The following is a 27178-nucleotide window of genomic DNA, read 5'->3' on the forward strand; positions in this document are numbered from 1 at the left end:
CCATTGTGTGTTAGCATATGCATATCAGAACATTCATAGGCCAGTAGTATTTAAGAGTACTTGACTTTATTCTTATTTTTAAAATGTTATATACTTCTCTTAACAGCAAAGTAGTGTACAACTGTGAAAAGAGCCTGTGCTTATTCTGGTTGTTGGAGTTGAGTTTGGTACCTTTGATGCTTCTGTTTACTGGTCTATTAAGTGGGGATACTAGTGACATCTGCTTCCTAGGGTTTTATGAGGAGTAAGTGAGGTAATTGTGAAGTACTTTATAAATATGTTCTCTCATTGAATTCTCACAAAAATTCTAAAGTCTACTTTAAGTTCTTTCTGGGAAAAAGTGGCTACAAGTAAACAAATTATGCCCATTTTACAGACAGGGAAACAACCTTAGCAAGGTTAGGTAATTTCCAGAAGGAAGTGTAGCTTTTTGAGGCAGGCTTCAAACTCATGCCAGTCAGACTCAGAAACCTGCATTCTGAATGTTTTCATCACAAGTCTATAATTACTGTATTTATTATTATAACTGCAGGGAGACAGCAGAGCTCAGGCCATGCCACTGGGCACATACTAATCTGATCCTGCTTCACTGCCCTGTGTTGTAGGGTTGGGTAGTATCAGGCTAAGGCTGTCAGTGGGTGAAATGGTTGGAACTGAAGAAGATAGTAACAAGAAAGAGATGGACTGAGAGGCTATAGGGGGTATACTGCTGATTTTCATTGGAGCAGAAAAATGAGACATTTCAAATGCCTGCTGACATTTCAGTTCAGTTTAAGATAAACCAAATTGGACATGAAGTCAAGTCAGCTTTCTGGAGACCTTTGGGGCCCTCTAGCTAGTGAAACCCTATTTTCTCTGTCCAGTGTCTCCTTCTCACAAGCCCTCAAGAGACCTATCCTGTTTTCCTTTCTGGGCTATGCTAAAGCCACCCAGCACAGCCCAGTAGTTAAATGTTCCTGCTTTGGGCTGGGGGTGTGGCTCAGTGGTAGAGTGCTTTGCTAATTGCAGTGAGGTTCTGGGTTCAATTCTCAGCATCACAAACATCACCCCAAAGACATGCTTCAAGGCAGTGATCTCCAAGCCTGTTTGTATTAGATAAGTGAAGAATGTTTTTGAACATGAATCCCAAGAGGGGTGTCTTTATTTTTAAAGTATGATAATGGGACTGGGGTTGTGGCTCAGCGGTAGAGTACTTGCCTAGCATGTGTGAGGCCCTGGGTTCGATCCTCAACATCACATAAAAATAAATAAATAAAATAAAGATATTGTGTCCAACTACAACTAAAAAGTAAATATTTAAAGAAAAATAAAGTATGACAGTGCCTACTTGACAAATAGCCGAAAATAATGGCAAAGTTTTAAACATGACACAAAAAAGAGCTCCAATATTTTACTTCAGAAAAAAAAGTGGATTACTTCTTGCACATCTGGCTATCCGCTGCCCCCAAGAATGATGTTTTAGCAAGTGTGAAGTTGAGCAATTTCCTGCACTTCTCCAAGCTTCAGTTTTGTCATCTGTAACAGGATAACAAAATTGCCTGAGGATTAATTGTGAGGGTTAAATGAGCTAATTAAGATAAAGCTCTTAACTCCTTACAGAAGAAAAGTTTGCCTTTCCACTAAAACTTGAATATTAGAATTCCGTTTCCAGCTTTCTTTATTTGCTATGCTGAAACAGTCCCGTGTCCACCCTGTGCATGCAAGGTAAGCACTCTACCAACTGAGCTATATCCCCAGCCCATGTCCATTAGAAAAAAAAAAATGTTTTTTCTTAGTTGTAGATGGACACAATACCTTTATTTTATTAGTTTATTTATTTATGTGATGCTAAGGATCGAACTCAGTGCCCCACCCGTGCAAGGCAAGCAAGCTACCACTGAGCCACAACTCTGTTCCCTCCATGTCCATTTTATTAGCAACATTTTACATAGTTTCCTTCAAGAGGTAACTATGGCTACTAATAATATCAAACGTGGGGGAAGTTACACATGTTTTAGAAACCTACACGTTTTTATAGTCATTATATTGAATTCTGCGTTTCTGACTTTCTCTTTCAAATGGTACCTGGAAGCCTACTGGAGCAGATTCCAGTCCACCTAAAGATGTTTATAACTAGTAAAAATAGCTCATAGTGGAACAGTAATATTATTTTAGTCCTCACAACCATTCTGAGTTCTCCCCATTTTGTTAAAAAACTTGCCCGAGGTCCAATTAGGAAGTTATGTGCTCGTATTCAAATCTGGATCTGCTGCAACTCCAGAACCTACATTCTTCACTGAAGCCTCTGGGGACAGGTCTTGTTTAGATCGATTTATGGCCTCACGCTAGGACAGCGCTGTGCGTCGGATGGATGAACGGATGGAAGGGCAAAGAAGAAACAAGGTTGTGTCGTGGAGCCGATCCTGGAGGCGTTCACATTTCTCTTTATACTGAAAATACATCTCACTCGTCAGACTGGCAGTTCCAAGCCTACGTCACCACTTCCGCTTCTGGCTCCACCTACTGGGTCACCGCCGTCGGTTTCGCGTTCAGGAGGTTTGTCCCCAGCGCCGAGCCGTATACCCACCCTCGCCGCTGCCATGGCGGCAGCTCCGCCGCTCTCCAAGGCTGAGTATCTGAAGCGTTACCTGTCTGGGGCAGATGCAGGCATCGACGGGGCTCCCGAGTCCGGTCGCAAGCGGCGTAAAAAGCGGCCAAAACCTGGCGGGGTTGGCGGCAAGGGGTGAGTTCCTGGCAGGGGCGGGGCCTGTGACAGCTCGCCGCCCCCTCACCTTTCCCAACTCCGCCCTCCGCCTCCCGGTTCCTGCATCCTGCCGGCGCGGCTGCCTCATTGCGCTGCGACCCCTGCCTGCTTAAGCTCGGGGTCCCACTTGGACTGCGTCAGGTTCTCCTGACCTCTGCCTCCTCCCGGCTTACACCTAGCGCCTCTGAGCAGCTGCATGTGTTAAAGCGAGGCTGTAACTTTCCTTTTTTTCCCGCCTTTATAGCCTTCCGTCCTCTAGAGATTGAACGTCGTGCCTCCGAAAATACTCTAGCTACTTCAAAGCTTCTGTGCTTGGATATTTAGGGCCCTGCCTGTGGGGGTTCCTAAATCCTAGGGACTCTTATCCCGATTCGAAGACCCATCCGTGATCGTGTCTGTTACTCTTAAATGTTATCATTGACGGAAACATTTACACACTTGTTATGCGCCAGGCACCTAAGAAATTTGAAATATATGAACTTAACTTACTATCAGAAGTAGATATTATTATTCTTATTTTCAAATGAGAAAATTTCGTGACTCAGCGTACTAGTTTAATAGTACCCCCTTCCCCAAATTCTCCTCAGTCCAGAACTTAAAATGACATTATTTGGAACTAGGATCTTTGCAGGTGTGATCAGTTAAGATGAAATTATACTTTATTAAGATGGATACTAAATTCAGTATGACTAGTGTCCTTTTAAGAAGATGGAAGTTTTTCACATACAGGGAAAATGGCCATGTGTACGTGGAAGCTGAAATTGGATTGTATTTAAGCTGAGCCAATCCAAGCAAGGTCTGTCTGGACTACCTACCATAAACTGAATGAGGTCCTAAGGACCATGGCCTTTTATAGACACCCTGATTTTTTATTTGATTTTTGATTTCAGCTTCTAGCCTTCAGAACTGTGAGAAAACACCTGTCTTTGTTTTTTTTTTTTTGATACTGAGGATTGAACTTATGGGCACTTCACCACTGAGCTACATCCCCAGCCATTTTTATTTTTCATTTTGAGACCGGGTCTCACTAAGTTGCTTAGGGCCTCCCTAAGTTGCTGAGGTTGGCCTGAATTTACAGTCCTCCTGCCCAGGCCTCCTGAGTTGCTGGGATTACAGGTGTGTACTAATGCCCATCCATTTTTGTCATTTTAAGCCATCCAGATTGTGGTACTTTGTTATGGGCAGTCTTAGGAAACTAATACACCCAGTAAAGTCAAATAGTTCCACAACTAGTCTGTTTTCTTTACTGGTTTGGTTCTTGCTTTATTCTTGCTTTCTGTTTTCTTTCTCCTCTGATTTGTTGTGTATTCTTTGGGAGCAATGCCATGCTATGAAAATAGTTTGAGCTTTGGAATCAACACGTCCATATCAGAGCTTGAATCATATCTGTGCCACTTTATTAAGCTTTGTTGATACTGGCAAAATATTTCATCTCTTTGAGTCTCAGTTTCCTAATCTTTAAAATGAGAGTTAAAATTTAACAGTACTACTTACGTTAAATAGTTGTGATTAGAGCTGTTTTCTCAAGTGCCCCTAACTTTTCAAATAATAACTCTTCCCATCCCAGTTCGTTTGTCTAACAAATATTTAATAAATGTAGTCATTCCTCAGTATCTTTGGGGATTGTTTCCCAAAATCCATGAATATTCAGGTTTCTTGTATAAAATGACATATATTTATATGTATCCTACACAAATCTTCCCATATATCAGAGCATCTTTAGATTATTAATAGTACCTAATACAATGTCAATGCAATGTCAGCAGTTGTTCAGAATTATTTAGGAAATAGTGACAAAAAGTCTCTACCTACTCAATACAGATGAGGTTTTTTCCTGAGTGTTTTCAGTCTGTGGTTGGTTGAATGCAAATACAGGACCATTGATATAGAGGACTGATTGCAGCTATTATGCCAGTTATTGAAGGGTTTTGAGGATATCTCTGTGAATAAGAACACCTTGGTCCCAGTTTAATGAAGCTTAGAGAATCCAGGCTTTATACAAGTAATTGATTTCATTATTTTGGAAAAATACAATGAAAGTATCCCAAGGGTGTAATAGAGGTTTTTAGTCTAAGAGTGGGAAGAGGGTAGGCAAGGAAGATATGTGCAAGGAAATTATATTTATGCTTAGACCTGAAGAATGAGTAAGAGTGCCTGGTAAAGAATGAGAAGAGTAGGTCAGGTAGAGGGAAGGAACTGCATTTGTGAAAACTGACATAGTAAGGAATTTGGCTTATTGCAGGCATCAAAAGATGACTAGTAGTGAATTGAGGGGGCAGTGGCAAGGGATGAAATCCATATAGACAAAGACTAGATTGTGCAGGATTTTGAAGTTTATCCTAAACCTAACAAATAAGCGTTCTTTAGGTTGGCATCCCAGAATGACTGTTCCTTTTTGATCTATTTATTGTTCCCTTTTAGAATGCGGATTGTTGATGATGATGTGAGTTGGACAGCTATCTCCAACACTAAACCAGAAAAGGAGGAGGAAGATGATGGAGATTTGCCTGTGGTATGTATTTCTTAGTTATACCTATTGTCAGCACTTTGAAATGATGTAAGCTTCTCATTTGCTTCCCATTGCAGGATAGATTTATAGAGAAGGAAGCTGAGCACAGAGAAAAGAGGTGACATTTTCCAAAGACCTTTTAAATGTAGTCTTTTTTCATGATGCTTATGCATATGGTTCCAACTTTTTAATTTATTTACTTTGCAGTGTTGTGAAAGTGATATACGTTAAGTAGAAACTGTATTTTGAATTTTGAATTTTGATTTTTTCCTGGCCTAGCACTATTCATGTATGATACTATCTCATGATGCTGGGTAATGGCAGAGAACCACAGCTTCCAGTCAGCCATGTGATCACAAGGAGAATTAAGCAATCCTCTACAGTATATTGTGTGCTAAGCTCAAATGTTCAGTGGGTTAGGTGTATTAAATATTAAATATATTATTATTAAATATATTATTAAATATATTTTTGACTTGAGATAGTTTCAACCTATGATGGGTTTAAATGGATGTAACCACATTGTAAGTTGAGGAACATCTGTACACTGACTCCTCTATTTATGGGAAGCTCTATCAGCCTGTGGATGAGAAAAGAGAGAGGCGGAACTCCTCAACATGTTGACTGAGCCATAATTAGTATTATCCATGGTTCAGTTTGTTGGAATCTACCTTAAAATAATGTTTAGATTCTATTAGAGGAAAATTTTTATTTGCTCATTTTGTTCATTGATTTAAATAAGCTTTAAAATTGTGTACTCTTGCCTAAGTACTGGAGATTTGTAGATGAATAGAAAATACTGTTTGTACTTTAGAGGTTATACTCTAGAATGAGAGGCTGTATTTCATATAATTTCAAACAATAAAATAAATTCCACATAGGCAGCAAACACCATTAGAGCAAAGGGGAAGTAGGGCACTTTATATTCCACTGGGAGTCATGAAAGAGTAAGGATCTGAATTGAGTTTTGAAGGATGAATAAGAGCCAGGTGGAGGAAAACATAGGCCAGTAACCTCCCATTAGTATATTCATGGAACCAATGCTGATAATTTCTGAGAAACAGGTAAAAAAGAGCTGTTGATAGGCTGTATTATATTAAAAGATGGTAAAGATGGATTCCAGGGCAGTATAAGTTCCCAGTGAAATTCTAAAATGGATTTTTTAAAAGATGGCTTGTTAGTAATTATAAGTGAAATAGTGATCATAAGGAGCCAATTTAATTTTAGTCAGATCACTCAAATCTAATATTTACAGCATTTGTTTTATTAGAGCAATATACATTTATTATAGAATGTTTTGGGATATAAGAAAGTTTAAAGTATTAAAAAGAATGTAATAATCACTTGTACTGTGACCATTTGGACACAACTGCTAACATTTGGATGTGTAGCTCTTCAGGTTTTTTTCCTCCTTATAGATTATACATCCTTGCATTTTATTTATTTTTTCATACACAAATGGGATTATATTGTACAAATAGTTTTGGAGCCTACACTCTCACTTAATATTGAAAATATTTTAGTTAGACTTTAAAGTATTCTTTTTGATTTTTAATGGTTGCAAAGTAGTTCTATATGTTTTTATTTTAACCTGTCCTATTTACTGGACACATGGGTTTTTTTCTCCCAGCTTTAAAATATTATATTGGTTTGATAAATATCTTGTTTATAAGGCAGTTTAGGAATCCATTTTTTTTTATTTCTATAAAATGAAATTAAGGGGTCAGAGGGAATGGCCCTTTAGAGCTGTATTCCCATATTGCTTTCCAATAGCTGTTACCAGTTTACTCTCCCACTAGGGGTATATGAAAATGCTGGGTTTCCCACTTTTTCAATAATTTTTGGTAAACAAGGAAAGCAACAGCCTATCTACCAATATTGTAGGTGAACAATGGTATTTAGTTTCTTTCAATACTAGTGAAATAAGTAATTATTCATATGTTTTTTGGGCATTTGTGTTTTGTGAATTTCCTCTTTGCCTAATTTTTAGGAAATTGAAATTTTGATTCTTATATTGATTTATTTAGTATTTATGTAATAATATTGAGAGGATGTTTTATCATTGCCCTTTCATTTTTTTTATAAAAAGTTTTATTTTTTCTGTAATCAAGCCTATTAATTTTCTTTTATAATATTGCCTTTTGCTTTTATGATGGCTTAAAACCCTAAAAAAGGAGGTTTTCAGCACAGTACTCCCTGCCCTGATTAAAACAAATCTTTATTATTGAATTCATTTTGTTTCTGTAAGATCATTACCACCATCACCAATAAAGTTAAAAATAATTATGATGACTATGGTAGCACTGGCACATAAGAATAACTAGTAGTAGATATAATTTTTTGAGGACTTACCATGTATTGAGTTCTGCTAAGCTTTCATGAGTAATCTCATTCAGTCCTCATAGGATTCTTTTGAGTCCTGCTTTTACAAATGAGGAAACTGAGGCTTGGAATAATTTGCCAAAGGGTGCACAGATGTTAAGTGGCAGAGCTGGGGCTTTTGATTTTAGTTCATCCTGAAAGCCTATGCTGTCCATGCCCAGAGAACGATCTCAAAACAAGGTTATGTGAAGAATGATAGTAAGATTTTGGGAGAAGAGAAGTAGTAGAGGGGAATTATGACCTGGATTTAAATTCTAGTTTTACAACTTGTTAGCTTGTGACATTGAGAAAGTTACTTAACTACTCTGAGTCACAATTTGCTGGTCAATGTCCTAAAGTCTTTCTTTGCAGGATTATTGTGAGAAATGAGTGAGATAATATATAAGTACAAAATACAATGCCTCCCACGTAGTTGCTACTCTGTAACTAGAATTTATTAGAGAGCCATCTTTGAAACTCTTTCATGTGGAAAGGGGATCACTTGTATCAGAGGTCAGAATTAGGATTGAAGAAAAGAAGTTACAAGAGGGTGGATCAATAAAAATAATAAAACCAAGAATTTTCTAACACTGCAAAAATGCAAATGGGCTTCCTTGTAAGATAATGAGCTCCTGGTCAGTGAGTTTCCTATCAGGGAGGGATTGGGCAAGCAATCATTTATTAGGGATACTATGGAGAAGATTCTGATTTGTTTGGCAATTTGGAGGATATCAAATATGGTTTTAATCCTGTAAAAATTATATAATTCTGTGTACATATCAATTGCTCCCTTTGGTTGTATTCAAGAAGAACTAGTATCATGACAACCCATAACAAGGAAGGTCTCATAAGGGCCCAAAATTCTTAATTAGTGATAGACATGGCAGTGAGGCAGCCTGTTTTTTTACTCTGAATGTAAAAGTATAGAAGAAATTTAATTTTAGTGTACAAGTGGCAGTTGTGTATCTGGAGGGTTAATAAAGAGGCTTGTAATGAAAGAAATGAACCTTTGAAGGGAAATTGACTAGTTGGGGAAAAACCTACAATTAAGCCAGTACAGTGACTATTGTATGTTTGTGGAGCAAACAATTGAGGACCACTGTATGTTTCTTTATGATCACTTCTCATGGGTATATGTGCACTGTGTATATTGGGAATGGGAGTGGCTATAATTTCAGGTTCTGAAGATGGTGGAACTCTCTGGCTACAGATTGAATTTATTCAGCATAGGTCCTTACTCCATAGGTGGCTGAGTTTGTGGATGAGCGGCCAGAAGAAGTAAAGCAGATGGAGGCCTTTCGTTCCAGTGCCAAATGGAAGCTTTTGGGAGGTGAGTTCCAACAAAACATGAATCTAAATTTCCCATTTATAAGATAGGTCTTTCTTTTCTGAACTTTTATTTTTAGAGGAATGCATAGTTTGTTTCAGTGTGTCATTGATCCTAAAAAGTATCATGGGAAAAAAGAAAACAGGACTTCTTCAGAGGTAATTAGACATGGGAAGTTGGAGACTGGGTATCCCTCTTGCTCTTATATTTTTGTATTAGGGCTGCTGAGGTCAGAAGGTCCTCATTTGAAGATCTTTCAGCACCCTGAGGAACAGAGTTGGGAGAGTTCGAATGCTTCTTTCCTTTTCTAGAATGAAGCAACCCATGTATGGATCAAGTACCAATGTTTTTGTCCTTTTTATTTGTTTTAGTAAATTTCTCCATTCTTCCCTTAAATATTGGCATTTTATAGTGCATTATCCTCTTCTTGCTTACTCTAGACCCTCTCCCTAGACTCATAATTTAACTTCCTATTTAAGAAGTTTTTTTTTTTTTTTTTTTTTTTTTACAGTTCTTAAGAATTGGTTCATATCTGTCTGAGCAGAGATAACTTCTTCTTTTTCCTCTTTTTTTTTTTTTTTTTTTAAGAGAAAAGGTTTCATTTGGCTCACAAAGGGCAAAGACCTCTTATTTGCCATGGTATTCTCTTTGCCTAGTATAACGAGGTGCCCTTAATAAATATTTCTTCTCCAATTGTGTACAGTATGTCAAAATGCATTCTACTTTCTCATATGTCTAATTAGAACAACAAAAAAATTCAAAGATAGTTAACCAATTAAAAAAAATGACTAAGTAAATAAATATTTGTTGATAGACATATGATTCTTGCTTTTGTTAAGTTGCCCAGGCTGGCCTCAAATTTGTAATCTTCTGGCCTTAGCCTTCCTAGTCACTGGGATGTGCCTGACAGGATCTTGTTTCTGTATAATAGTTTAACTCTGCTGATGTTTGTTCCTTTTCACATGTAGTGGATATTCTGCCTTTTCCTATAGTTGTATTTCCATTTTTTCCATAATACTTTTTCCAGGAAGAATCTTCTGGTCTCTATATTTACAGGTCTCAGAAGTGAAACACAAATAGGTGCATGTGCACCCCCACCCCCACCCCGACACACACACATACACAGAGTCCTTTTTCTTCTGCCTCACCTGCAGTTGCAGTACTCCATCCCAATCTTATTATAGGAAATATCCTCACGGATCTCTGTACTCCCTTTTTATAATTATCCTGTCAGTTATCAAGTTCATGGATTAGGTTATTGTCAGTTTCTCCACTAGCATCTTTTCTCTTTAGAGTGAATTCTAATCAGATAGGCCTGTTCCCCAAAGTGAAGGAGCTGACTTGGTTTAATTCATTCATTTAGTAAGTATTCATTGGGTCCTACATACTTTTTATTTGTGTTTGGGCCATGGAACTCAATGATAAGAAATAGGGGGAATGGAGGAGCTGAAATTTAGAAATGTCCCAGTTGCTATAAACATTTCATTCTGTGAGACCTTTGAAAGTTGATGGTCTCAAACAACTTATTTTTTCAACTGTATTTTTAAAGATTGCGTATGAACTCTGGTGCCAAGTAGATCTGGATTTGAGTGTTTACTCCTTTACCACATGTTAGCAGTACGACTTTGGTAAATTATTTAGTCCTTCTGACTATCTGACTATCAACTTCCTCATCTATAAAATGGGAATAACAATATTTATCCCCTTGGCTTTTTGTGAGAATTGGATGAAGTAATGTAAAGCATTAGCACACAAATGATCAGTAAATACTTTTTTTTTTTTTTTTCTGGTGGTTCTCCCCCCGTAATAAGGAGCACAATGACATGGGTTAAATACTTAATAGCATTTCATTTTGATGGCGCACAGGTTTAGTCACTTGGCCTTTTGAATGAAGACTGAATACAAACTATAAATTAGACTAAATATATACTAGGAGCCACTGACTGGGAACTATGCACAAAAACGATTTGGGAAAGAAATTGGATTAGAAGACTGGGGTTCTAGTTTGTCTTTTCCTCTTGGTAGCTATGACTTTAGGTACGAAATTATTTAGTTCCTAGCCAGATGTGGTGACACAACTGTAATCCTAGCTGTTGGAGAATCTAAGACAGGAAGATCGAAAGTTCAAGGCAAGCCTTGGCAATTTAGCGAAATCCTGTCTTTGAAATAAAAAACAGAAAGGACTGAGGATATAGCTCTGTTGGTAGAGCATCCTTGTGTTCAGTCCCTAGTATCTCAGAACAAACAAATGAATAAACAAACCCTAAGAAATCACTTAGAGGCTTTTCTTTCTTTCTTTTTTTTTTGGTACTGAGATTGAACCTAGGGGTTCTTAACCATTGAGCCCCATCCCCAGGCATTTTTTATATTTTATTTAGAGACAGGGTCTTGCTGAGTTGCTAAGTGCCTGGCTAAGTTGCTGAGGCCGCTTTGAACATGTGATCTTCCTGTCTCATCCTCCGGAGTTGCTGGGATTACAGGTGTGCGCCACTGTGCCTGGCATGAGCCTTTTTTTAAATGTCTGTAAAACAAAGATACCTGCCTTGCTTACCCTACAGGTTATAATATAAAAAGTATATTTAAAATGCTTTACAAATTGATGATGTGGTAGGCAAATAAGAGGAGTTATTCTCAAGATACCCATGAGTGCTGGTTTGCTATCACTAAGCAAGAGAGCTGTGCAGACCTTTTGAACATTCTGAGTAGTTTTGAGATGTGTCTGTTGGGGCATTTTTTGAAACTTTGGGTGTTAGGGGTGGACCGAGCATTTGTGAGAATCTGACTTTTTGCTATTTGTGTTTAGGTTACAGTGAAGATGTACCCTCACATAGACATTTCCATCATGACACTCTGGACCCATCTCCTAGGCGGATCCGTCATGACACCCCAGATCCATCTCCTCCTAGGAGGGCCCGTCATGACACCCCGGATTCATCTCCCTCTGGCAGGGTCCATCATGATACCCTGGATCCATCTCCTTCTAGGAGGGCTGGTCATGATACCCCCGATCCATCTCCTCCTAGAAGGTCCTGTAATGACACCCCGGATCCATCTCCTCCTAGGAGGGTCCGTCACGATACCCCGGATTCTTCTCCTCCTAGGAGGGTCCGTCATGATACTCCAGATCCATCTCCTCCTAGGAGGGGCCGTCATGATACTCCAGATCTGTCTCCCCCAAGAAAGGCCTGTGATGACTCAGACATATCTCCTAACAGGAGGGTCCGCCATGACTCCTCAGATGCTTCGCCCCCCAGGAGGGCCTATCATGTTTCTCCAGATCCTTCTCCCTCCAGAAAGCCTCATCATAATTCTTCAGGTGTATCTCCTAAGAGAGTCCATCATGATTCCTCAGGTATCTCTTCCTCCAGAAGGGCCTGTAACAACTCCCCTGATACATCCCAAACTAGGAGAACTTTTGACTCCTCAGACACAAGGCATCCCAGGAGGGCCCATCACGACTCCCCTGATTTGGCAACTAATGTTGCTCATTTACTGCCCAGAACTAAAAGTAATAAAGCTCCAGAAAGAGCTTCCAGTAAGACTTCTCCACACCAGAAGGGGCCAGGACCCTCTCATCCATCACTCCCAAAGAACATCAAACATGAGTGTGACTCGGATCTCTCTCCTCCACGAAAAAAACAAACAAAAGCCCATTATGGAGATAAGAAGCCACTTGATTCTAAAGGTGAGTATCTGACTGCCCCTGGGAGGGGCTTAATTCTTTTGGTTCTTTCTTTTAGATCTTTACTTGCTTTATTGGAATTTGCTTTATGCGAATAGGTTTCTTTGGAAGAGTTTTAAAAAGTTGAGGGGCTGAGCTCAAGGGAATTGAAAAATTACAGTGATGGGAAGGGAAATTTTTATATGTCATGTTATTTACTCTCCCTACTCTATATAAGAGTACTACATATTTCTTGCAGAAACCTTAGAATATATAGAAATGTATAATGAAGCAGAAAAAATGTGATACAGAATCCTGTCACTCGGGCAGTCATGACTAGTGTTGTAGCCAGAGTCTTTGGGGTTTTTTTTGGGATGCATTTTTGATGTAGTTGACTCCTGCTGTGCAAAATATATCTCATATATAATATTGACTACTCTTTTTGTTTAACATAATCTTCAGGTCTAAAAATACCTCTGTGTTGTTGTAATTTTTAATGGTGTTATGTTGTATAAATTGACTTAACAATTTCCCTTACATTACATGTGCACAGGTTTAGTCACATGTAATGTAATATCAAAAAAGGGCTGGGGATGTGGCTCAGTGGTAGAGTACTTGCTTAGCATGTGCAAGACCTTGGTTTGATCCCCAACAATTCCAGAAGAAATAACAACAAAAAGACCCCCCAAAGTCTGTTCCTAATAGTGCATATTCATGGTTATTTCTTAGTTTTAGCTTTTGTAATCCTTTAATGAACATCCTTATGTTTAAACTGTTGTCCCTTTTTGGATATTTCCTTATCTGTGTCTGTATAGATTTCCTAGAAATCTAATTGCTTCTATATAGGTCTCTTAGAAAGCCAAGAAGTTGATTTACTAGGTCAGAAGGACTGATTATTTTCATACTGATAAGACATATTGCAGTTTTTTTTTTTTTTTTTTTTTTTTTGAGGGGGTGGTGGTGGTGGTGACTTGTGATGTTTTTATCTAGAACTTAAGCTTGTATGATGAAATTTTTTCTTCATTTGTTCCTAAGTACAATTTTAAGTTTAAATTAAAATACTTCCATATCCTTTAGTGTGAGAATGTCAGAATATATTCTAGGTATTCCTGGCTTTTGCCACACCAGAGAGAGATGACTCCAAGTTGTCTTACCTGTTTTCTTGGGTGGGATGGGGGTACCACAGATGAGTGTATTAAGATCTCATAAACTTAGCACAGTTGCTAGTTACTATTTACTTGGTAATAGAACCACTCATCCTGCCTATTAGTTTTAAAAGTTGTCACTGACTTTGTTCTTCCCTGTCATCCATCCATACTTATGTTTTGGTTAGTAATAGTTCCTCACAGGGGTACTAAATAAATATTGTACCTTAGCTTGGTAAGGGGATTATCTTTTTTTCTGTGTTTTGTTTGAGATCTAACCCAAGGTCTTGTGCATGCTAGGCAAGTGCTCTGTCATTGAGCGCTACGCCATAATTTATTCATTAATTTTTAGGCTCTTTTTCCAATCTAGGAAATTTCATACATGTCACCTAGGAGACATCAAAATCATGCACTGGATCTTCTTCCTATCCAGGTGACTACTGGAAAGCCTCTGATTCAGATCTTTCTCCTCCACTGCATAAACAAAGTTCAGGGCACCAGGATTCTGATTCAGATCTGTCACCTCCACGGAATAGACCAAGACACCGGAGTTCTGATTCTGACCTCTCTCCACCAAGAAGAAAACGGAGGACCAAATCTTCTGATTCTGATCTCTCTCCACCTCGAAGGAGTCAGCCTCCTGGAAAGAAGGTAGGGATTTCCAGATATTATACTCTTTTCTCAGAGAAACTCCTCTCATTTAACTTTATATCAGTCAAAGAGAATCAAGCCAGAGAAAAAGTGGGTAGGTCCTGGTATAGTATAGAAAATCTTAGTTAAAGGGTCTCCTGAAGCTTTCTTTCTCTCTGAGGGCAGGATTGGCTATAACAGCCCAGACTTGTAAACACAAAGCATGATGTTTTGAAAGTTTCAGATTTCAGAGCATTTTGGGTTTTAGGCTTTTGAATTAGAGATGCTCAGCACCAGATTCTCCAAGAGGCTTCAGCCTTTTTGGCTTTATAATTCCACAAATCTCATTTTAATAGTTCCAGAAAAACTTGGACTGAACACTTTACCACTGAGTGACATCCCCAGCCCTATTTATTTATTTAAAATTTTGAGACGGTCTTGCTAAGATGCTGAGAGTCTTGCTAAGTTGCTGGGGCTGGCCTGGAACTTGGAATCCTTCTGCCTCAGTCTCCCAAGTTGCTGGTATTATAGGCATGTGCCACTGCACCTGGCTTCCTGTTTTCTTAAGAACAAAATGAGGATGGTTGTTTGCAGAGTCGAATTAGGACAACAAACCTTGTGTCAGACTAATTGCACATTTGAATCCAGCTTCTAATTATCTCTGAAATTTGGGCAAGATGCTTGATAACTCTAAGCCTCAGCTTCTACATCCATAAAATGTTGGTAATGCTAGAATCTACTTTATAAAATTATTTGTAAGAATTAAATGAGTTGGTGGAAGTAAAACTTATAGCACTGTACAACAAAGTAAGCATTTGGTATTGATGATTTATCATTATAAATTGATTATAAAGTGAACTGTAGGCCTTTGTATGTAGAGCTCTGGATCCAGGTCTCTATTCTGTCTTTATATAGAAGCACTTAAAATATGAAACTACTTTTATAAATTATATTGTCTGGGAAGTCAGTTTTGTTTTAAATCTTAATAAAGCTTGATAAATTAGCACAAGAAAACGCCACATGAACCCTGTGTAATTGTATTGTAAAGAACACTAGTAGTAGTAAAGGAATCGCACTTGTGAGTTGGTTAAAAAACAGAACGGGGGGCTGGAGTTGTAGCTCAGTGGTAGAGCACTTGCCTGGCATGTGTGAAGCCCTGGGTTCAATCCTCAGCACCATGTATAAATACATAGATAAAATAAAAGATCTATTGGCAACTTAAAAAAAATAAAACAGAACAATATAGCCTATGGTGTACATGTTTCTCTCATGGCAGACTTGCTCAGGTAAATTTCCTCTGATGAAGACTGAGAAATTGGTCCTGGCTGGTTAGACCAGCCTGTGCCTAACTTTCTTTAGAGGAAAAAAGTAAGGTCTCTATTTCAGTTGAACGCTTTGATGTTTTATGTGTTATTTAGTACATACATAATCTGATACTAATCAAATGTAATTGCTTATGGATGTAATGATATAATACATACTCCATTTGTACCTTGGAGTTTAGCTTGATGCAAAGTGAAAATTAGTAGAAAATTTTCATTTGGTCATTTCTTCTATTATTGTCCTTGCTTGATGATCTTAGGTTTACTTGAATTTGTACTTTAAATGGAGTATTTTTTCAGTGCAGTGTCTTTTGGAACAGAGGTTGATACAAGTTTCTGGTTAGGTGACCTGAAAGTGAATCTTCATGTGTGCAGTTTTATATACTGAAAAGTTGGAAATACAAATGCTTAGCCCCTCCTTTAATATATTGTTGGTTTGTGTTTGTTTACTCTTAAACTTGATGGTACTATTAAATTTTCCTTGGAATTAGGTCTTATTTCTTCTTTTCTGTGTTGTGAATCCTATGGTCAGTAATCAAACTGTGAAGCTGGAGTTTTTGGTTTGGTTATTGTTGATCATGGACAAAAATGCAACTAATTTTGTAGACCCATGGAGCCTACTGATACATTGTCTCATTGATATTGGATGCTCCCTTTTCCATTGCACAGGCTGCATACATGTATTCTGGGGCTAAAACTGGGTTGGTGTTAACTGACATACAACAAGAGCAGCAAGAGCTCAAGAAACAGGACCAGGAAACCAAGGCATTTGAAGGTAAAATTGTTGAAGTGTAGAGTCCAACTAGGTTCATGTAGCTTCTCTTCTTTTTAAATATGGCTTATTGATTCTGATAGTTTAAATTTAATTGCTATTAGATTTCAGTTCTGGTTATTATGTATATTTTAATCTATAGTAGGTCCAAGTGATACTTTTCTTCTTAGAAGATGTCAGTTCTCAGGACCATCCTCAATATATACCTCAGTGTTGGTAGGAACTAGTGGGAGGGGGGAAGACTGCAAAAGTTCTTAAACTGGATCACAAATCCAAGGCAGTTGATTTCATCTGATAGAATGTTGTTCCTAAATATTAGCCTTTTGATACCTGGCATTTATCTTAAAAAGTATAATTTTCCTTTGTAGCTGAATTCCAGTTTGCTGAAACTGTATTTCGTGACAAGTCTGGTCGGAAGAGGAATTTGAAACTGGAACGTCTAGAGCAAAGGAGAAAAGCAGAGAAGGACTCGGAGAGAGATGAGCTGTATGCCCAGTGGGGAAAAGGGTAAGGGTACCACTGAAAGGGAAAACAAAACAGCAGTGACTGAAACAAGTCATTTTCTGCTTTTTAAAGCTGTTGTCAGGAAGGGTCATTCAATCTGCTGAATTTCCTTACCAAGAGGCTGATATATTCCATACTTCCAGTTGGATTCTGGGAATTTTACCTTTTTTATTATTTGGCCTAGGCTACTACAAAGCCGAGGTTCTCTAAATGTAGCATTGTGGTCTGTCTCAGTGTAAGAGTGGAATTGTCAAATAGGATAGTTCTTTTTTGCCCAGGCTTGCCCAGAGCCGGCAACAGCAACAAAATGTGGAGGACGCAATGAAGGAGATGCAGAAGCCTCTGGCCCGCTATATTGATGATGAAGACCTGGATCGGATGCTCAGAGAACAAGAAAGAGAGGGGGACCCCATGGCCAACTTCATCAAGAAGAATAAGGCCAAGGAAAACAAGAATAAGAAAGGTGAGACTAATGGGAATTATCAGAGCTGGATGGAAGTGTCTTACTGAAGATAGAGTCTATGTGCAAAGATGGTTTTTCAGTACAATTTAAAATTCTTCATATTTTTCTGGGAGTTTAGATTCAACACAGTAGGGTTTTCTATATAGAGTTTTTTTCCCTGTTTCTATTCATCTCTGAATATATAGGTAACTAACAACTTTTTTCTCATTGCTCTCCTTAGTGAGACCTCGCTATAGTGGCCCAGCACCTCCTCCCAACAGATTCAATATCTGGCCTGGATATCGCTGGGATGGAGTGGACAGGTAAGCCTGTTTCCTACATTTTAATTTTTGTCTTCCACCTCACCCTAACTTTCCCTACTATTCTTTTAAAACCACTCTTTATTCATCATCATTTTGTGTTGTAATCCTAAGGTGAATGATATGTACTTTGCCTGCTTCTATTTCTGAGGTCCACAAATTCTATTTCTCATGCTTGTAACATTCCCCCTCTTCTTTCTTCTTCACAATACTTTTTAAGTTCTGGACAAACAACTGAAATGGTCAAGATAGGATACTCTGTGCTTTGGACATCGATCCCTTTTTGTATTCTCTAATATTTAGATGGGATGAGTGATGATTATTGTCCAGAGCTTTCTATATATTATATCTTTAAAACATAGTGCTTGGACCTTTTTTTCCCTTTAAAAAATTTATTTATTTATTTATTTTTAGTTGTAATTGGACACAATACCTTTATTTTATTTATTTATATGTGGTGCTGAGGACCAAACCCAGGGCCTCGCACATACTAGGCAAGCACTTTACTGTTGAGCCACAACCCCAGCCCAGTGCTTGAACCTTAATTCTCTTAATTGTCTTAGGAGTAAGTACTGGTAATGTCTCAGAGATCCCTAGACTTCTCTATTCACCTACGCATATATTTTAATTTCCCGTCTGTTGTGATATATAAACTATAGACTTCTATCTAAAGTCACTTCTGTTTACGTATTGGATCCCATCTCCTCTTGTCTACTAAAAGCATTCTAACATCTAAAACAATGATTTTCACATATTTAAATCTCAGGATCTCTTGACATTCTTAAAAATTATTGAGGCCCAGCCAGGTGTGGTACTGTATACTGGTAATCCCAGCTACTTGGGAAGCTGAGGCAGGAGGATCACAAATTCAAGGTCAGCCTTGACAATTTATCCTGTCTCAAAATAAGAAATAGAAAGGGCTAGGGATGTAGCTCAGTGGTGGAACACTTGGCTAGCTTACACCAAGTCCCACCAAGCCCTTGTATAGCCAAAAACCAAAAAAAAAAAAAAATTATTGAACATCCCAGAAAGCTTTTGTTGTGTACCATATGGAAATTAAAACTGAACTGTTTAAAAAGTACTTATTATGGGCTGGGGTTGTAGCTCAAGGATAGAGTGCTTGCCTCAACACGTGTGAGGACACATGAGGCCATGGGTTTAATTCTCAGCACCATATAAAAACGAATAAATAAATTAAAAAAGATATTTTTAAAAAGTACTTATTAATTCACTCTATAAGATAGTAAAAGCCATTGTTAATATAATTACTATATTTTTTAAACAAAAATAGCTACATTATCCAAACTGAAAAACAGAAGGACAGCATTTATCTACATTTTTGCAAATTTCATTAATTAGTGGCTTAATAGTAGACAGCTGGATTCTGCATTTGTCTATTTTATGTAAGCTGAAGTATAGGAAGAAAATTCAGCCTCATACAGAAGTAATAGAAAAGGAAAGGTGTATTATATTTTTGATACTGCACAAAAGCTCTTTTCAGGTTAGTTATGTGGAATCTAAAACCCTTTCAAAGAACTTTTTATACTATCTCATTAAAATCCATTTTGATCTTTTTTATACTTTGATTTTTTTACTCATGTATGATTTTATAATAATGTTCACTGGTCATTTGAAAAATATTGGTTTGTTGAGTTTTATAAACCTTCTAAATATTGATATGTATTCATTATACAATATTAAAATTGTTCCTGTTAATATCATCTCTGACTTTATCACAGAAGTCTTTAAATAATGGAAAGCTAAAGAGTTCTTGGTGATGGTTATAGTTTTTTAAAATTCTAATCTACATTTGAAAGCTTGAATTTTATCCTTGGCAACAGATATTTTCAGTTGTTTTCCTTGAAGTAAAACTCACTTTGTACAGTATCTTTTTTGTAGATCCCATTGCATTTTATATCTAAAAGATCGTGACATCTTCAAATACAGATAGTTTTACTTCTTTTGCGTTTTGGATGTCTTTCATTTTCTTGCTCTGTTGAATTTGTAAGCACTTCCAGTGAAGGTATTAACTAGAAGTAGTAAGAACAGGCATCTTTGCCTTATTCCTATCCTTAGGAAGAAAACATTCAGTCTTTTACTATTAAATATATTGTAGGCTATAGGTGTTTTGTAGATATCCTTTATCGAATTGAGAAAGTTTCCTTCTATTCATAGTTTGCTGAGTTTTTTTTTTTCCCCTCAAAATTGTATGTTGGCTTTTATTCAAAATATTTTCTAATTCTCCTTTTGGTTTATTCTTTGCTGTGTTGGTTATCTAGGAGTGCATTGTTTAATCCCAAATATTTCAACTTTTCTAGATATCTTATTGCTATTGATTTCTAATTTAATTCCATTTTGGTCAGAGGACAGACTCTAATTAATTTTGAGCTTTTGAAATTTATTAAGATGTGTTTTATGGCCTTGTATGTTGTCTACCTTGTGAATATTTCATTTATACTTGAAGAGAATGTATATTCTGCAGTTATTATTATACTAATATCTATTAGGTTTCAGTGGTATTTAATGGTCTTTTTAATTTAATTAATGTATCCTGATTTTTTTTGTTTGTTATTTTTTTAAAATTTTCTGTCAGTCACTTTCTTGTTTTACCTGGTTTATTGTATTTTTCAACTGTAGAATTTCAATTTGATAGCTTGTATTTCTCTGCTGTGATTTCCCATCTGTTCGTTCATCATGGGACATTTTCTTCTATCTGGAGAATACTTAAAATTAGTGCTTTGAAGTTTTGTTTGCTATTCACAATATTTGATTTACCACAGGTTTGGTTTCTGTTAACTTTTTCTTGAATATGTATCATATTTTTCTGTTTATTTACACTTTTGGAATTTTAAAATTGTTGCTGATATTATATGAATGATAAATTGTAGAGACTTTGGTTTCTCTTATATTACTCTGAAGTGTGTTGAATTTTATTGTAGAAGACAGTTAACATGGACATATTTGAACTCTGGACTCTCTTTTGCAGTAGCCAGAATCTCTGCTTAGTTCTTTCAGTTTCTAGTGGCTACATTTTCATCAAGCTGATGATGAGACCTCTGTATGTGTGTAGTATAATGGTTAGCTAAGGATTTGGGTGGAGTTTGTGTATAGAGAAGTGGAGTTTATCCCTTTTGCATTTCCTACCCTTCTGGGATCCACCTCTCTCTAATTTTGTAGATGCTCTGCTTACTTTGCACTGACACCTCAAGCCAGTAAGCCTATAGTGTTTGGCCTCTGAACTGAGCAGCTGAGAGATTGCCCTCTGGCAAAAAGATTCCTAAATATCTTCTCATTTTTAGACTTCCATCTAGTTTGTCCACTTTTGGCCACTCTTTCATACCTTCAAATACTTTCCAATACTTGTTTACTTTATCCAGGTTTTATAATTGCTATTTGAGGGTAGGTTAGTCTGCTTAGTCTGCTTAAGTTATTCTGCAGTAACTGAAATCCACCTTCTCACCCTCTGTGGGCATTAGGCATTGTCTTTTCTCCCTTAGGCTACCATTAAAACCCAAGGCTCCAGTTCTCTTATTGGCACATATCCTTAGAGTGGCTATGATTTTGGTCTAGCTGACTACTTTATTTTCCAGTTCACTGTATATAGGCTCTTTGTTTGGTAACTGGAAGATTTTTCAGAACACTAATTTTCTATATAGCCAGAGATAGATCTTCTTATAGCTATAACTCTATAGATATTGCCTAAAGATATGCCTTCTATACTGTTTATATGTTTGGATTTTTATTTTTCTTACTCAAAATTTAGAACTCCTCCTTACCTAAGTTTTTTTTTTTTTTTTTAAATTGGTGTTTCTTTCTCATCTTTCCCAGTTGCTTTTCTCTATTTCTCATGTTTTGTTTTCTCTGAGATTCCTCCATTTATTCCTTTGACATGTTTGCTTGCATTTTGATCATCTGTCCTCCTCCTCTTCCCATTCCTCTTCCTCTTCTTCTTCCTCTTCCTCCTCCTTCTTCAGTGCTGGGGATGGAACCCAGTATCTTGCACACACTAGGCAAGTGCTCTACCAGTCAAGATTGTTTATTGTTGCATTAACTTCTATAGTTTCATCTCTTTTTGGACCATACAAGAGAATATTTCTGCCACCGATCTATAGAATGTTGCTGTCAGAAAGATCCATAAAATCAATGAAGCTGTCCTCTATTACTTACGGAGAAACTGAGGACCAGCTAGATAAGCAATTTATTTGACTCTTGCAGCTCACCTCCTAAAGCTGAAATTAGAGCCCTAGACTCCTGATTCTTGAGTCCATAGCTCTTACCACTATGAGTTCTCCTTCAGTTTGTTTTCTGATTTTGCTTAGGATTTGATTTATTCATGTCTTTTGCATGATCATATTATTTTTAATTATTTAAGTATTTATTTTTCAAGACAAAAATTAAAGCCAGGTATGGTGATTCATCCATGTAATTTCCAGTGACTGGGGAGGCTGAGGCAGGAGGATCACAAGTTCAAAGCCAGCCTCAGCAACTTAGTGAGGCCCTACATGACTCAGTGAGCCCTTTCCTGATCGCTGGCAGTGTCATTCTCTGGCTTCTAAATAAAACATAAAAAAGGATAAAGATGTGGCTCAGTTTTAGAGTACCTCTGTGTTCAATCCTGGTACCAAAAAGAAAAAAAAAAAAGACAAAAATTAGTGGTTTCCTAGTGATCTAGAATACCATACATGTTTCTAAGATTGGAGATGGTGCCATTCATAATAAGCTTTCCTGATTCCTAAAGCTTTCCACTACTCATCCCACTTATCCCTTAGGATGCTTGTTATAACTTTTAACAGTTATGTACTAGGTGCCAGGGATTCCACTATTAGTGAGAGAAAGGTCCTGATCTGAGGAGCTCACCTTCTATCTGTGGAAGCAGACAGGTAATTTTAAATGCTTCTTGTTTAGTATTACTTTGGAGGATTTTCAAGGTGCTTTGGGAGCACAAAGGAAAAGTAAATTTAGCCTTGGAAGGATGTGGTCAGGGAATGTTTCCTAGAGGAGCTGTCTTACAGGATGTCAGTTATTAGCCAAGATAAAAAAGAAAGGAAGGATGTTTAAGGAAGAAGATCTCACAGTGCCAAGTCAGGAGGATGGGGAATACTATGGTTTATGGGGTGGGATCATGAACAGTTTACTAGTTGTGTAGCATAAAGTGTGAAATGGAATTGTATGAGATATACTGGAGAGGTAGGCGGTGTCACACTTTGGAAGCCTTTCTGAGGAGCATGTACTACACCCTAGAGGCAAGGGGAATCATTGGAGCATTAAAAGCAGCCCTGCATTTTAGATAGACAAATCAATATGGCAGCAATGTGAAGTATGTGGAAGAAACCAGTTTGGAAGTAGAACAAATATTAGATTGTTGGAGTAGCTCAGGCTACAGGTGATGAAGGCCTGACCTGTGACAGTGCTAGTAAGGAGTAAGTGGGAAAATGGTTAGGGGACTGATATGCGGAAAAGGAAGGAGGAATTGTTTGGCAACAAGGAAATGTCATCGATTTCCTGAAAGCGAGTGAAATAAAAGCCAGGTTCTAATATGTTAAGGAATGAATGAAAAGCAAGGAAATGGAGACAGTGAATGGAGACAGGCTCTTTCAAGAAGTTTAGATAAGCTGGGCAAGGTGGCCGCGCATGCCTGTAATCCCGGCTGCTCGGGAGGTTGAGGCAGAAGAATCACAAGTTCAAATCGAGCCTCAGCAAAAGCGGGACGCTAAGCAATTCAGTGAGTCCCTACTTCTAAATAAAATACAAAATAGGGCTGGGGATGTGGCTTAGTGGTCAAGTGCCCCCCAGTTCAATCCCCCATGCCCCACAAAGTAGTTTAGATAAGAAGGAATGGGGGTATAGCTTAGTGGTTGAGGGCTGCTTAACATGCACAGATCCTAGGTTCAGTCCCCAGCACATTTGCGTGCAAGTGCATGTGCACACAGAATGAATTTAGATAAGAAGACTGAGAGAATGCTTAGTAATTAGAAGAGATTCGAGGCCTATTCACTGTCTTCTCAAAACTCACCCTTGTATTGGCTTCCATGACACCTACCCCTGATTCTTTTCACTTGTCATTTCTTCTTGGCTGCCATTGCAAGCTTCTGTTCTTTTGTGTACTCCTTAAATGTTTCTCAGAGCTGCTTCTATAATTCCATATGTTCTCTCTAAATGAATCTTGCCTAGTCAGACCTTCCAACTACCCCCTATATGTACATGATTTCAAATCTGTATTTTTAGCTCAATCTCGGGTATCTAAATTCATGATAGGTTCTTCTGTTGATATGTACTTGAGGCCCCTCAAATGCCACATCTTTAAAACTGCACTCATTGCAGCTTCTCCTACTCTGTGCCTGCTCTTGCTCTTGTGCTTTCTTTCCTGATTGGTGGCAGTGTCATTCATCTGGTCACTCAATAATTAACCATTGAGGCAAATTTAGCTCCTGTTTCTTTATCCTTCTGAATCTAATAACTCAGTAAGTACTGATAATTTTGCCATCCATGTCCTCCTCCTTGTCATTGCTTTCATTGTTTGTTGCCTATGCCCTTCAGTGAACTTCTTGCCTCAGATCATCTTCAGAGTGATTTCGTTGAAATGTCATTTATACTTCTGCTTTAAACCCATCCTTTCTGGATGGAACTTATCTTTTTACCATGTTCTAAAGCTTGATATGATTTGGCCTCTGCCTACCTTTCCAGTGTTGACTCAAGGATTCTCCCTTTGTCATATTTTAGGCTCCAACCATACCAGTTTACTTTTGGTTTCCTCCAATTTATGAGAGTATTTATTGTTTTTGTATCTTTGTTCTTGTTTATACTTTACTCTGTCCTGAAATGACCTCCTGACTTTTCGATCCCCTGCCTTCCATCTCCAGTCTTCTGGTTAAGTTGCTGTTTTCAGACTTAGCTTAGGGACCATTCCCACAAAGCTTCTCCTGACCATTCTTGTCCATCCCTCATGTCACTTTTTTACCGTACCTCCCTTAAGCTGACTGAAGTTCCCATTTCTGTGGTTGCTGTGATAACCCCATGCATATTTCTATCACAGTTTATGCCTTTTATTTTGATTATTATTTAAATGTCTGTCTCATCCACTAGTCTGTGAGTTCATCAAGATAGGTGCTGTGTCATACCCATTTTCATATAGTGCCTACAGTGCCTAGTATCTGAGGATAATTCAATAAATAGTTAATGAATGGAAAAGATATATGATGTGGACATCAGTGGAGAGTGAGTTGGGTCTTGAAATGCTGAATAGCTGTCAAAGAGTAGAGAAGGATTTGAACAAGGACTAAGAAGAGAAGAAATTGTGTATTTTGTCTGTTTGATTCTTTTGCACATGCCTTAAATGTTTTCATATAACTTCTTTACTTTCCTTCCTACTCATTATATTGTGAACTGTTCTTTTTCTTTTAAAATACATGTCCAGTTCAGTGTTCTGGGTGATGAGTATGTCTTTTTTGATTTCAGATCCAATGGTTTTGAACAGAAGCGCTTTGCCAGGCTTGCCAGCAAGAAAGCAGTGGAAGAACTTGCCTACAAATGGAGTGTTGAGGATATGTAACTTCTCTGAGGCACGATGGGGTGCTGTGGATTGTGGTAGTGGGCATAGGACAGCCAGAATCCAGCTGTAACATCTGTCTGTGCACACAGTCAGGGCCCACACAGACCAGCAACTTGTCAAATGCCAGTTTTGACCACAGAAGAATATTCGAAACCTGATCTTTGGACTGAGGCACCTGGACTTCTCAGGTGTGTCAACACACTCTGTGGCTAGCTTTCATGGAAGCAGTGATTTCTATATCCCAGAGTTTGTTCTTGGCTAGGATTTTTCTTATTTTAATAAACATACATTTATTTTTTTAAAAATAATTTCCTACCTGGGTATTATGTTTGGGGAAGAATTCCAGCTAATATTGAATCCCTGGGAGTAATGAATGGTTGGATTTTTCATTAATTTGGAAAGTAATGTGAGTAACTTTATCAGTGACACATCTTTTTTTGAGAAAACAGGAAATTAGTAACTAGACCCAGAAATATTAGAAACATGGTGTGTGATAAAGGTAGTGTCACAAATTAGTGGGAAAGAGATGGATAACGGTGCTCAGAAAATTGGCTTGTTGTGTGCAAAAATAAAGTTGGATCCCTACCTCATACCATATAAAACAAAATAAATGCTGAAGCAATTAAAGACCTAATGAAGTGTAATTTAGTAAAGCTAGTAGAGGGTTTGCCTAGCATGTGTGAGACCCTGGGTTTGATCCCCAGCAACAAAAATAAAATAAAGCTAGTAGGGTGTCTGTGTTACATTAGGGTGAAGACAGATTTCCTAAATAAGATCCCAAAGCATAATCCTGAAGATCTGATAGCTTTGATTATTTTATAATTAAAAGGGTTTCTATTTAGCAAAACAGCCACAATCAAAGCTAAATTTGGGAGTGATTGGGAGAAGCTATCTGCAATGTCTAAAAGTGAGTAGGGATTGCATATATAAGGAATTAAATATAGAAAGAACTTGTGTAAATCATGAAGAAAAAGATAACACAAAATAAAAATATGCAAAGAAATGGATAGGTAAAACCAAGAGAGAAATCCAGAATGGTTAATAAGTATATTACCTCACTAGTAATTAACTAAATGCAAATTAAGACATATAATTTTGTTAAAAATTTCTACTTTATAGCTATTAGTTTGGCAAAAATAGATGACTCTCATAAAGAATGAAAACTCACAGGGAATCTAACTTGTGTATCCATTTTGGAGTTCAAATGGACAACATTTACTAAAATTAAATAATATTAGGAAGCAACGTTGCACAGTTCTTAAGAGAGGGCCCTGGAGCTATACTGCCCGAAACTGAATATCAGATATGTCATTTGTTAGCTGGTGACCTTTGGTGAGCCACTTAACTTCTCTGTGCTTTACTATCTTCATTTGTGAAGTAGAGATAATAGTACCTACTTTATAGGTGTAATGTAAGCATAGAATAGTGCCCGGCACACAGTAAATATAAAATTCTAAGCTATTTCTGTCATTATCACCATCAAATATGCTAGCCAGCTTCCCAGATGGCCTCCCATGATCATTGCCTGGTTTTTGAGCTCTGCATAGTCCCCTCCCACAATGAATAGGGCTGACTTGTACAACCCATAGGATGTACTGGAAATGTGTGACTTATGAAGCTAGGTCATGGAAGACATTAAAGCATCTGCCTTGTATTCTCTTGGATCACTTGGTCTAGAGGAAGCCAAGTCAGCTCCATGTCAAGACATTCAGACAACCCTCTGGAAAGGCCCATGTAGAGAGGCACTGAAGTCTTTCAGCTGTAGTCAGCTCCAAGTAGCCATCCATTTGAGTGAGCCCCTTTGGAAGTGGATCCTCCAGCTCTGCTCATTCCCTCAGTTCTTTTTAGCCCTGATTGACAACTTGACCACAACCTGCTGAGGAATCCTGAGCC

General features: G+C 37.7%; 1 protein-coding gene and 1 long non-coding RNA gene across 2 annotated transcripts; one reads left to right on the forward strand and one right to left on the reverse strand.

The window, feature by feature from the left end:
- Positions 1 to 1365: 1365 nt before the first annotated feature.
- On the reverse strand, positions 1366 to 2589 carry LOC124088836 (uncharacterized). Its single transcript, XR_006850479.2, has 2 exons — positions 2268 to 2589; positions 1366 to 1515 (listed from the first exon to the last, which is right to left on the reverse strand). It is a non-coding gene; the product is annotated as an uncharacterized LOC124088836 (long non-coding RNA).
- On the forward strand, positions 2531 to 25593 carry Bud13 (BUD13 homolog). The gene is made up of 10 exons (XM_046438609.2): positions 2531 to 2722; positions 5165 to 5255; positions 8859 to 8943; positions 11744 to 12625; positions 14180 to 14397; positions 16368 to 16473; positions 16839 to 16977; positions 17253 to 17437; positions 17658 to 17739; positions 25192 to 25593. The coding sequence occupies exons 1-10, from the start codon at positions 2580 to 2582 to the stop codon at positions 25283 to 25285; spliced, it is 2025 nt and encodes a 674-aa protein (XP_046294565.1). The 5' UTR covers positions 2531 to 2579; the 3' UTR covers positions 25286 to 25593.
- Positions 25594 to 27178: the final 1585 nt, after the last annotated feature.

Source organism: Marmota monax, unplaced genomic scaffold (genome assembly GCF_021218885.2).
Source record: "Marmota monax isolate L192 unplaced genomic scaffold, Marmota_monax_Labrador192_F-V1.1 WCK01_AAM20220418_F8-fsc00081, whole genome shotgun sequence".
Classification (NCBI taxonomy): Eukaryota; Metazoa; Chordata; class Mammalia; order Rodentia; family Sciuridae; genus Marmota; species Marmota monax.

Excerpts from the sequence above, each read along its gene's own strand:
- Bud13 (XM_046438609.2), top strand. The coding sequence starts at position 2,580 with ATGGCGGCAGCTCCGCCGCTCTCCAAGGCTGAGTATCTGAAGCGTTAC. Across the intron at positions 5,256-8,858 it reads ATGATGGAGATTTGCCTGTG|GTGGCTGAGTTTGTGGATGA; the intron begins GTATGTATTTCT and ends CTTACTCCATAG. Across the intron at positions 17,740-25,191 it reads CGCTGGGATGGAGTGGACAG|ATCCAATGGTTTTGAACAGA; the intron begins GTAAGCCTGTTT and ends TTTTGATTTCAG.